General features: G+C 46.4%; 1 protein-coding gene across 1 annotated transcript; it reads left to right on the top strand.

The window, feature by feature from the left end:
* The first annotated feature begins 551 nt into the window (after positions 1-551).
* On the top strand, positions 552-11,082 carry LOC103186049 (small ubiquitin-related modifier 3-like). The gene is made up of 4 exons (NM_001292564.1): positions 552-614; positions 5,134-5,262; positions 7,422-7,493; positions 10,759-11,082. The coding sequence occupies exons 1-4, from the start codon at positions 582-584 to the stop codon at positions 10,819-10,821; spliced, it is 297 nt and encodes a 98-aa protein (NP_001279493.1). The 5' UTR covers positions 552-581; the 3' UTR covers positions 10,822-11,082.
* Positions 11,083-11,528: the final 446 nt, after the last annotated feature.

Raw genomic sequence — 11,528 nt, 5'->3', positions numbered from 1 at the left:
ACATGAGAGTCGCTGTATAAAATGTCAGGATTATTGTTCTTATTCATTTCAGAGTAATTATTATTAGTTATTTTAGTTGTATGATGAATTTAAGAGGAATTATTCCCGATTAGGACTATTGTATTTGTATTATTATTATTAATTTAAGATAATTATTACTGATTAGGGCTATTTTATTTGCATTGCGATGAATGTAAGAGAAATTATTACTGATTAGGACCATTTTATTTGTATTACTATGAATTTAAGAGAAATTATTACTCTCTGATTAGGACTATTTTATTTATTATTATTATTAATTCAAGAGTAATTATTACTGATCCGAATCCCTGACTTGTCCGGCCCCTCCCGACGCGAAAGGCGCGAACGCACGTGTAATTTTGTGCAGTAATGCATGTATTAGTCCTCTGTCTGATCTGTAGCATTATTATTAATTGGGCAGTAATTATTACTCGTTGGCGCGGCTGCGATTGGGAGCGCGAGAGGCTGCGGGCGGACACGTCATGTGGCCCCGCCCCGCGTGGGGAGTCACGTGCCGGTGCGCGCGCAGTGAGCGGGAGCCGCGAGCCTGAGAGCGGCAAATGGCGGAGGAGAAAGGCAAAGGCCCGAGTCAGGTGAGCCCGCGCCTCACACACACCGCCCGCGCCTCACACACACCGCCCGCGCCTCACACACACCGCCCGCGCCTCACACACACCGCCCGGCCCGGGCCAGGTGAGCCCGCGCCTCACACCCGCGCCTCACACACCCCCCGGGCCTCACACACACCGCCCGGCCTCACACACACCGCCCGCGCCTCACACACACCGCCCGCGCCTCACACACACCGCCCGCGCCTCACACACACCGCCCGCGCCTCACACACCCCCCCCGGGCCTCACACACCCCCCGGGCCTCACACACACCGCCCGGGCCTCACACACACCGCCCGGGCCTCACACACACCGCCCGGGCCTCACACACACCGCCCGCGCCTCACACACACCGCCTCACACACACCCCCCCCCGGCCCCTCACACACACCCCCGGGCCGGCCCAGCCCGCGCCTCACACACCCCCCCCCCCCCCGCGCCTCACACACACCGCCCGGGCCTCACACACACCGCCCGCGCCTCACACACACGCCCGGCCTCACACACACCGCCCCCTCCACCGCCCGGGCCTCACACACACCGCCCGGGCCGGGCCAGGTGAGCCCGCGCCTCACACACACCGCCCGGGCCTCACACACACCGCCCGGGCCTCACACACACCCCCCGGGCCTCACACACACCCCCCGGGCCGGCCCGGGCGAGCCCGCGCCTCACACACACCCCCCGCGCCTCACACACACCCCCCGGGCCTCACACACACCGCCCGCGCCTCACACACACCGCCCGCGCCTCACACACACCGCCCGCGCCTCACACACACCGCCCGGGCCTCACACACACCGCCCGGGCCGGGCCAGGTGAGCCCGCGGCGGGCAGGGAGCGGGGCGTCCTCGGCCCGGGCTCGCGGCCCTTGGCGGGGGTTTCAGAGCTCGGCTTTCCCCGGGAGCCGCTGCCTGAGGCGGCATCACACCGCCACCACTCGGCCTCGGCGCGTCTCCAGCAAACAGCCCTCACCCCCCCCCCCCCCCCGCTCCCCACCGGGGCCTGACTGACCCTCCCCCCCCCCCAGGAGCCTGACTGACCAGACCGCCCGCCCCCACTTCCCTCCCGGGGCCAGACTGACCTCCCCCGGACCAGACTGACCCCCCCCCGGGCCAAGTTGACCCCCTCCCCCGGGCCAGACTGACTCTCCCGGACCTGACTGACCACCCCCTCTTCCCCTCGGGCCTGACCCTCCTCCCCCCCGGATTGACCCTTTCAGTCAGGCCCCGGGGAGGGGGCAGGGGATCAGTTGGGGTTCACCAGCCTTTATGGGATATATGTGGACATTTTCGCTTCCTGAACCAGAGGTCGTGGATTCGAGCCCCACACTGGAACTTTCAGCCCCACAACAACTTGCACTTACACAGCGCCCTTCATGCGGGGAGAGTCCTGGAGCCAATTTGTCTTGGCTGACACGCCAGTGTAATGCTGCGGGAGATTCCAACCGTGCCCGTTCAGGTGGATGTTAAAGATATCATGACACTATTCAAAAAAGAAAGGGGTGTTTGGGTCAACAATCTGTTGGATAAAAATGGTCACGGCTGTTTGTTGAACATTTCCACGTACAAATTGGTACCATTTTGCCTACAGATACAATTACTACACTTTACAGTAAACCATTAAATCCTGTGAACCTCTTTAAACCATTTTGACAACATAGTTGCTATATGAAATGCAAGGATTATACTTCTAACCAAAATGGGGCGTTGATCAGATTTTTATTTGCAATTAATAATAATCCTTGAATTTGATATGGAGCCTTATCACATTGTTCAGACGTCTAAAAGCGCTTCACGGGATATATTGTAAAGACTGTATTTTGTGGGCGAAGTCCAGCAGCCAGTTGTACACAGCAGTAATTAAGTAGTTACCTTTAAAGGTTACAGTTCACTGAAGGTTTATGAATGCATTTATAATCTTTAACTGTTCTGGTTTGTTAAATATTCTCAATTGATTTGGAATGTCGCTTCAAAACATAATGTCAGCACAAGACTGAGTTGCATAGTTAAAGATCCATTTTGCATATCAAATATTCTGCTACTAGTTTTAAAAGGAAAACTATGGGAAATTTAATATCAAACCTCCTGTGTTATGCTTGTGTCTCTATTACAAGTTCTTTCACTTCCTAATATTATTGAAATACTCTTGTCATAAATATTGTTATCGTTTTGGTAGTGTTCAAATCTAGGTTCAGTAAAACGCCTAAATCTCATCTATTATAAATCCTATAATCGCCTAAGTCATATATCCACCTGAGTCCCGTTCATGTTCCTATTAAATCCACTTAAATTTATATGCACTAGTCGTATTAACACTGCGGTTACGCTGCTACCGCACTTTGGAGTCCTGTAGCTCAGTGGTTAGAGCACTCGCTTTGCAAGCGAGAGACCTGAGTTCAATTCCAGGCAGAGGGCGAAACCTTGGGCAAGTTTCCTTACTCCACACAGAGCCTAATAATAATCCCTCCAAAACAAAACAATAATAAATTGGTCATTTTCAATCCACGACTGTTTGTGGGACATTGCTGTGCGCAATTGGCTGCCGCGTTCGCCCACAAATATACAGTCAATTCACTTTACAGTGTGTTCTGTGAAGCGCTTTGGGACGTCCTCCTGACGTGAAAAGCGCTATATCAAATGCAAGGATTATTATTATTATTATTACCGGCTGCTGGAATAAAACATTGTTTCCCTTGCTTGCCTCAAACGGAACACCAGATCCTCCCTCCCAGGTGCGTAACATCAACGTCATCGCACACAGCGGCGGGTGCTGAGAGGAAAGAACATTACCTGATCACGTAATGAGCCAGGGATGCAGAATGCCTGGTCACGTGGAGATCGAAGGGGACCCTTCACCACAAACGCACTTACCAGCCTTCAAGTAGCATGCGCAGTGCTCCTTGTGAAACATTTACGGGAACCTAAGTCCTGATCCTTCTCCATATGCGCACTTACTGGCTCCAACGCTGCGCAGTACAGAACAGTGAATGAGTACGGAAGACGAGGTTTTGACCAGCCATCATGGCATCAGGCAATGCGGATAGCTCGTCTAAACACAAATTATATTATAATAATAATAATCCTTGCATTTGATATAATGCCTCATCCTGTCTTCAAGACACCGCAAAGCACTTCACAGAATATACTGTAAAGTGAATTGACTGTATATTTTGTGGGTGAAACGCGGCAGCCAATTGCGCACAACAGTATCCCACAAACAGTTGTGGATTGAGTGACCAATTTTTTTTGTTTATTATTCATTGTACAGTACAGGTCTTCCCAACTCCACAAGCTGCAGATTATTCTGAACTCTGCAGTTCGTATTCTCTCCCGCACCAAGCTCAGTGAACCTATCACCCCCATCCTCGCCTGGCTCCCCATCCCCCAGAGGATAGTGTTCAAAGTCCTCGTTTTCAACGCCCTCCATGGTTTTGCTCCTCCCTCCCTCAGTGATCTGCTAATCCCATACCTCTCCACTCGGCAGACTCTGGCCTGTTGCGTGTCCTCCTGCACCAGCCTCGGGGTTGGGCCTTCAGCCTTTCTGCTCTCACCCTTACGAATTCGATCCCATGGTCCCTTTGTTTCGCCCATTCCCTTGCCTCCTTCGAGGCCCATCTCAAGACCTTCCTCTTCGACTGTGCCTTCAGTCACCCTTCTGCCCACCACTCATCCTGATCCCAACCCCAGCTCAGGTGAAATCCTTAACTGTCCAGCGACCGGATTCAGGTTCCCGTGATTGTCTCACATGGAGCACTGTGTATGCTGCTTCATGGCTGGCAATTGCGCATGTGGTGACAAATCTCCTTCAGTCTCCATGCGATGAGGCATTCTTTGCCCCTCGCTCACTATCAGGTGACACTCTTCTCTCAGCTCCACCCCCCCCCCGCCCGCTGCCATGCATAATAACATTAACGTTACAATCCCGGGAGGGTGCATTGGGGTGAGCATGTGCTCCCTGTTTGAGGCAAGTGTGGGAATCACAGTTTTGATCCAGCAGCCAATAAATTTGGTAGCGGCAAGTGCAGCAGCGACATTATGAGTTGCTCGATTGTTAATACCATTAGTGCAGATAACTATAAATGGATTTCATAGGAAATACAACAGGGTTTAGGCAGATGTACAACTTGGCCGATCATACGATTTATACAGAACAGATTTATGCGAGGTTTACTGTATTTTGTAATCTAGCTAATGCAAAACTGGTCAGCTATCTCAAAACTAACCAAGTCCTTCGTTTTGGATCAGTAATCTCTTGCTTTCCACATTTGATATTTAGTAAAAGCCAAAAGTATCTGTTGGTAAGTAAAATACCAAACAACATATGCAAAGCTATGAGGTTCATCTTTGCTTTGTCTTAAATATCTCAGTAATTTATTCATAAAATATTCTGTTCCTGATTTTTTTTGTACAGATTTAGATAGCCAGTGTTTTGAACGCACTTTTATTGCCTTAATATTGGTATGACCTAATGAACATTACCACTATATCTTAAATTATAGGACCTGAAAAATGAAGGGAATGATCACATCAACCTGAAGGTCGCGGGGCAAGATGGCTCCGTTGTACAATTTAAGATAAAGAAGCACACACCGCTGAGCAAACTGATGAAAGCATACTGTGAACGACAGGTGAGTCTCGATACTTTCAATCTCGTTGAACTCTGACAATGGTAAATCTCTAGTACTCATCAGCTGTCCATATGTTTGCCTATAAAATACAGTCATTACACTTTACAGTAAATCCGGTGAAGCATTTTCAGATGACCTCCTAACGTCTATCAAATATAAGGATCATTATATTAAAGTCATGTCTGTCTTGTGTTCCTTTGTATTGCACTATTTCAAAGCCAAGAAGTGATTAGGTGATTTGCTCTTTGGTATATGTTACTTTTCTGACAGTCAATGTATGGAGCAGAGAGAAACTACAACAATTGATTATTTGTGTCCCTTAAAGTGCTAGTATTTGACTACTCATCTGAGATTGGGAATTGGCTGTGTTATTCATCCTTGGAACCAAGCAGTGATTAGAAGCACTTTAATGCAGCACTGACAGAATAGAGACTGCTTTCTGAAGTGATCTTAAATATTATGTTTTTGCTGGAGAGAGAGTAATAATAATAATCCTTGCACTTCATATAACGTCTTATCACATCTTCGAGATGTATCAAAGTTTATCACAGAATATACTGTAAAGTGAATTGGCTGTATATTTTGTGGGTGAAAAATATGTGCCGGAGTATGCAGATCACAACTGTTTTACTGGTCTTTCCAGATTGTAGGTGTCTTATTTACAACAACAAGGTGGTTTTGCTTGCCATCGTGGATTGTTCTGGCAAGCTGTTTATGCTCCAGTTTATGTTGTGGTTGAAACCTTCTATCTTGCTGCATGTTCATTTTGGTGGTATCTTTGCCAAATGAGGTGCAGTAGAACTGTATCAGTTCATTCGTATTACATAGACGTTTTGGGGCTTAAAACGTAAGTGCCATATGCTGTACCATAGATGGAGGCCTGAGAAGTGCTTCAAATGGTTTGTCATTGTACTATCAAAAGTTGAAGGGTAATATAGAAGTGGGTACTTAAAGGATTTATATATTTGAGTATCCTCAGGGGAGGTAAGCGGGATCCCCTTGGAGCTGAATTAATTCTAAGGTGACCTGCTTGGCAGTGGAATGTTGGAATTGAGTCCAACCTCTGTGGTGGTCTTGTTAGTCCAGTCCCTGAGCTCAATGGATCTGAAGTACTCCAAGGCACTGATGATGCAGCACAGGCAGCACTGGCTCATCAGTAGGACTTGGAGGGATAGACGAGTCACGGGCCAGGAATTTTTTCCACTCCTGTTAACCCTGTAAACCAAAGCCCTAACTGGTTGGGTGGTACAAGTTGGACAAGCAGTGGGAAAGCTTGCCAGACTCTGCTCTCAGTGGCAAGTTATACAGTTTTAGCTGGTTGGACTCCAGCAGTACCATCTTATAACACTGGGGTCCCAAATCTTGGCTCCAGGTTAAATCAAAAGTATGATTCCTTTATTCACTACTGGATGGAATTGTGCGACTTGATGTTTCTCATAAGTTGCTCTCATGATATGACTGTCTAGGAGGAGATCCTAGTGCAAGTTCTTCAAAGGCTGTTTACTTCTGTCTTGTGCTCATCTAAACCCATATAATATTAGAATCTTGTCTCCACCTAGTCATCTGAGTCTGGTGCTAAAACATAAATAAAAGTACTTCATAAAACTATTGTTTTGTCATTGATGGGCAGTCAGCATTTGTAATAGCCTGGATTTGTGAAACTGCAGTGCTGGCTTTATCAACAAGAAATTAACTTTTATGTAGTGCCTTTCATGTCAGAAGTATGTCCCAAGACAGTTAAGGGTTTACACCAGAGTTGGGGGTTGGAAGGTAGGGGGGGTGGGAGTTTGGCTGAAGGCACGGCCAAAGAGGAAGGTTTTAGAAAGATGCAGATGCGGTAAAACCGTGGAAGGATTTAAAAGTGAGGATGATGATCTTGAACTCTATCCTCTGGGGGATGGGGAGCCAGTGGAGCCGGGCGAGGATGGTGGTGATAGATTTGCGGAGCCGAGTACAGGAGACGTCACGGGGTGCAGAGTTTTGGATAGTTTGCAGCTTATGGAGGGAAGAGTTTGGAAATCCGGCAAGCAGAGTTGGTACCTATGGTATTCTCTGTAAGCATCAGGTTATCCAGTTTCCTGGTGCAATCTTTGTGGTCAGCATTCTAGTTTTGTTTCTTAACTGTATTGAAGATAACTTTCCTCTTTTTGCCCTGACAGGGCTTGCAGATCAGACAGATCCGCTTTCGATTTGATGGACAGCCAATAAATGAAACTGATACGCCAGCCATGGTGAGTAGGTTCAAAGGAATGTTATCAAACTACATTCTTCTACTGAACAATGCAAAATAATTCTAGCAATTAGTTAGGCGTGCACTGAACATTCTCTGTGCACCAGTGGTAAAATAGGTAAATCGTTATGCTCTAAGGCAGTGGCTGCTGGAGGTCAGGTGCCAGATTTGAGAATTGTTCACACGCTGTATAAGCAATATTTGTGTGTTTCCATTACAGAAATATAACCTGCAGGAATCCTATAGAAATCCTATGTTTTAAATTGTGCAACTTTATTACTTAATTTCAGGATATTTTAGTTTCAATGAAAACTTTAAATTGACAATGTAAACATGTAAGCACATTTTAAGACAATAATATAGCCAGCGACAATATATCTGTGCTTGTTTTCTCTCTCTCTCTCTGTATCTGTTTATGTCTTTGTCAGCATGTGTCTCTGTATCTATCTGTGTGTGGTATGTCTCTGTATCTGTTTCTCTGTCTTCTCCTGTATATAGAAATATAAGTAGGCCATTCAGCCCCTCAAGCCTGTTCTGCCATTCTGTAAGATCATGGCTGATCTATACCTCAATTCCAATTACTCGCCTTTGCCTCATATCCCTTGATACCCTTACCTAATAAAATTCTATCCAACGTACGATCAAGCACTGCACAAAGCTAGGAAAGCCATCAGAGGAATGAAGCGGGTTCATTGGGCTGCATCACTCCGAAAGGGGGCGCAATTGCACAAGGATAATCCCAAATCTTTCTTCCACTTCCTGAAGTCTGTCGAACATGACTGGAGGGCCCCCTCTGGACCCGTACCAGTATTGGACAAGTCCGGTATTCATGAGGGTAGCCTTGGGGTCTCGAGGGAACATTACACAGAGTTGGCGTCTGACCTAACAGGATGTAACAGAGACCCATCTGCATGGAGGCTGGAAGAGCTGGCGGGAAACATGGGCCAGATTGAAGACTTTAATGATCCACTCTGCTTTAATGATCCACTCTGCAAGTGCTGAGTTCCTGAAAGCTGCACTGAGGAAGGAGATGGAGAGCAGTGAGGATCTTACAGGTCCAAGCCAGGAACCCCCAACTCACCTTGGAGCTGCCCTCTTAGCGCTGGTCAACAGGATTCTCTCTAAGGCATGCACCCGAGTACAATTGCGGTGTTTATACACAAGAAAGTTGACCCTAATGAGACCAATACCTAAAGAGGGATCTCATTGATTTCACTGGGATCTCGTGTATCGCACACATTGGAGGCTCCTGGTGTGATCAGGAAGGAGCAGGCTGGCTTCCATTCTCGTGAGGAATGTGTGGGACAGGTTGTGGCTCTGTATGAGATCGTGGAACGTGGTACGGCTAAGTGGAAACCCATCTACATTGCCTTCATCGACTTTCGCAAAGCTTTCAACCCGGCGCCTCATGAGGCCCTCATGATGAAACTGGAAGCCATGGGAGGACATGGCCGAATCCTGGATTTTATTCAGAATGTGTATACCAATTCCCAAGATCCATGTAAGGGTTGACAATGGACTTACTATGCCCATCCCTCTGTAAAGGGGATTAAGACAAGGCTGCCCTTTGTCATCTACCCTGTTTGATGTGTTTATCAACGACGTGTTGGATAACATCGAGGGGGAAGGACTTAGTGTATCTGTTCCAGGCCTTTCTGACAGGATAATAATCCTTGCATTTGATATAGCGCCTTATCACGTCGTTGAGACTTCTCAAAGCGCTTCACAGGATATACAGTAAAGTGTTAGGTCAGTGGGGTCTCCCAAGAGCTGAACTGGCACCAACTGACAGAACTGGCAACGGAATGTCGGAATCAAGCCGGGCTTCTGTGGCTGTCTCGGTAGTCTGGTTCCTGAGCTATGCAGTCCGCAGTATTCCTGATGACGGCACAGTCAGGCTGGCTCATCGGCAGTGGAGCTGGATGGGGTCAAGGGAGCATGTGGTGGGCTTCATTCAGAAGACACTGGGGGAAACTCCTCTTTTCAAATAGTGCCATGGGATGTTCAGCACCCACTTGAACAGGTAGATTGGACCTCAATTGAATGTTTCATCTGAAGGATGGTACCTCTGACTGCAAACCCCCCAGCATTTAAATTATTATGGACTGAAAAAGAAAAGATGTCGAGTTAGTTATTTGTTTGCAAATATTCTAAACCAATCAATGGTGAGACTCCTTCCCTCTGAGGAATGGAGATAAATTTATATACAGTCAAATCTCACTATAACAAAACCCCTTGGGACCGGCAGAAAAGATTGTTATATCAGGGTGTTCACGATAGTACGGTTTGGCCGTGATAACTGGCCAGCAGTCCACAGGCCCCACCAGGCCTGCATGTGAGTGCGAGCCCCTCAGGCGCGCTAATAAGATGCTGGCATACTCACCGTCCAATCAGATGCTTAGGCCAAAGGGCCAACTGAGGGTGAGGCGATTCAAAATGAAAATCAAAGCCAATCAAAAGCTGCTCCGAAGGATAATCCCAAGCCTGGCTTGTAGTTTGTGTTTGTTATATCAGGGATTGCGCTGCTTCATTGTTCACTGTATCGCCGTAAGAATCAATAGGGAAAAAATGGGTCTCACTTTTATTCATTATAACTTATCAAGGAATCGTAAAAAACAGGGAATGTAACACTGAGGTCAGCCTGTAGCTAATATATATTATATAAAATGTAATCTATGAATACCATGGACTTGTCAGTTTAGATGCTTGTTGATACCAGGAGGTAAGAATGTGTGCTTAATGTGGAAGCAGTTTGGAGAAGTTTAGATCCTTCTGTGATTCGTTATCTCCTATGTGGGTATTTATTAGAAGTGTCATTCTTTGGTTCGGGAGTTTAACTTTGGTAGGCTAGGTTATTATAATAATATAATAATAATAATTATTACTATAATCCTTGCATTTGATATGTCATTGAGATGTCTGAAAGCGCTTCACATAATATACTGTAAAGTGGAGTGACTGTATTTTGCTGGTTACACAGAATGATAATGCATGGAAATAAGCCATTCAGCCAAACTAGCCTTGCTAATGTTTACACAGGCCTTCTTTCACACACGTGCAAAAATCATCTCTTCAATACATCAATGTGTTTTGCTTCAAATTTTATCACCCTTAACCTTATGTTTTGGTGCACTGAGCAAAAGTAGGTTGCTAGATGTGTGCAAGACTTTGTATTGAGGTGAGAGTAGTTTTGTTTCTTTGTGCATCGTCAGCTTCAGCGAGTTTGTGTGGCAAGGCAGTGACTGGCCTTTTGGTTATTTTTGCAGTTGGAAATGGAAGATGAAGACACCATTGATGTATTCCAGCAGCAAACGGGAGGAACCTGCTAACCTCATGACAATAATTTAATGTAAATAACGTTCCATACACACACATGTACATGTTCTTACAACACACTGTTTTACTCTATTCTGCACAATCTTGCTACATTTCGCTGTAATAAAAATGTGGGAAGGGGGGGGATAAGGAGCTATGTGAAGTTACCTGAGTACAACAAATTGCTTTGTTTTTCCATTGCGTTTTATTTTCAGCATACAGATGTTTTCTTTGTATTTTGGATGAATCCGAATAAAGTTGGTCTTATATGTAGTAATTGGTGAATATGCTTGTTATAGTTTTTGTTGCTACAAAATCAAGAAAGCAATCCATTAATCAACTGTGAAAACCACTGTGACCAGATAACCACAGGACAACAATATTACAATTCTTTGGCACACTTCGCTTCCGGGAAGGAGACCATTAGCGATGATGCAGAGCTGTTCGATCTCCTGTAGCCTGTGAATGGATGAGCTCCAGCCATGTCAATTGGCTCAACTGTCAATCAATCGTGATTTGACTCCTCTCATTCCCTCCCTTGTTTCTTCCCCGTTTCTCACTGATTGACAGCCCAACTTCAGCCTCTTATGAATGGCTAGAGTCCGCTGCCAATCAATCTTAAGCTGCGGCCATCTCCATTCCGGAGCCTTTCTTGACTGAATGAAGCCGCTCGACACACAAAAGGCCTGAGTGAGTACATTCAGCAGCGAACAGCGCGGCA

Source organism: Callorhinchus milii, unplaced genomic scaffold (assembly GCF_018977255.1).
Source record: "Callorhinchus milii isolate IMCB2004 unplaced genomic scaffold, IMCB_Cmil_1.0 Scaffold16, whole genome shotgun sequence".
Classification (NCBI taxonomy): Eukaryota; Metazoa; Chordata; class Chondrichthyes; order Chimaeriformes; family Callorhinchidae; genus Callorhinchus; species Callorhinchus milii.
The sequence above is the reverse complement of the archived record's forward strand: the minus strand, read 5'-3'. Positions and strand labels throughout refer to the sequence as shown.

Excerpts from the sequence above, each read along its gene's own strand:
- LOC103186049 (NM_001292564.1), top strand. The coding sequence starts at position 582 with ATGGCGGAGGAGAAAGGCAAAGGCCCGAGTCAG. Across the intron at positions 5,263-7,421 it reads AAGCATACTGTGAACGACAG|GGCTTGCAGATCAGACAGAT; the intron begins GTGAGTCTCGAT and ends TTGCCCTGACAG. Across the intron at positions 7,494-10,758 it reads AAACTGATACGCCAGCCATG|TTGGAAATGGAAGATGAAGA; the intron begins GTGAGTAGGTTC and ends TTATTTTTGCAG.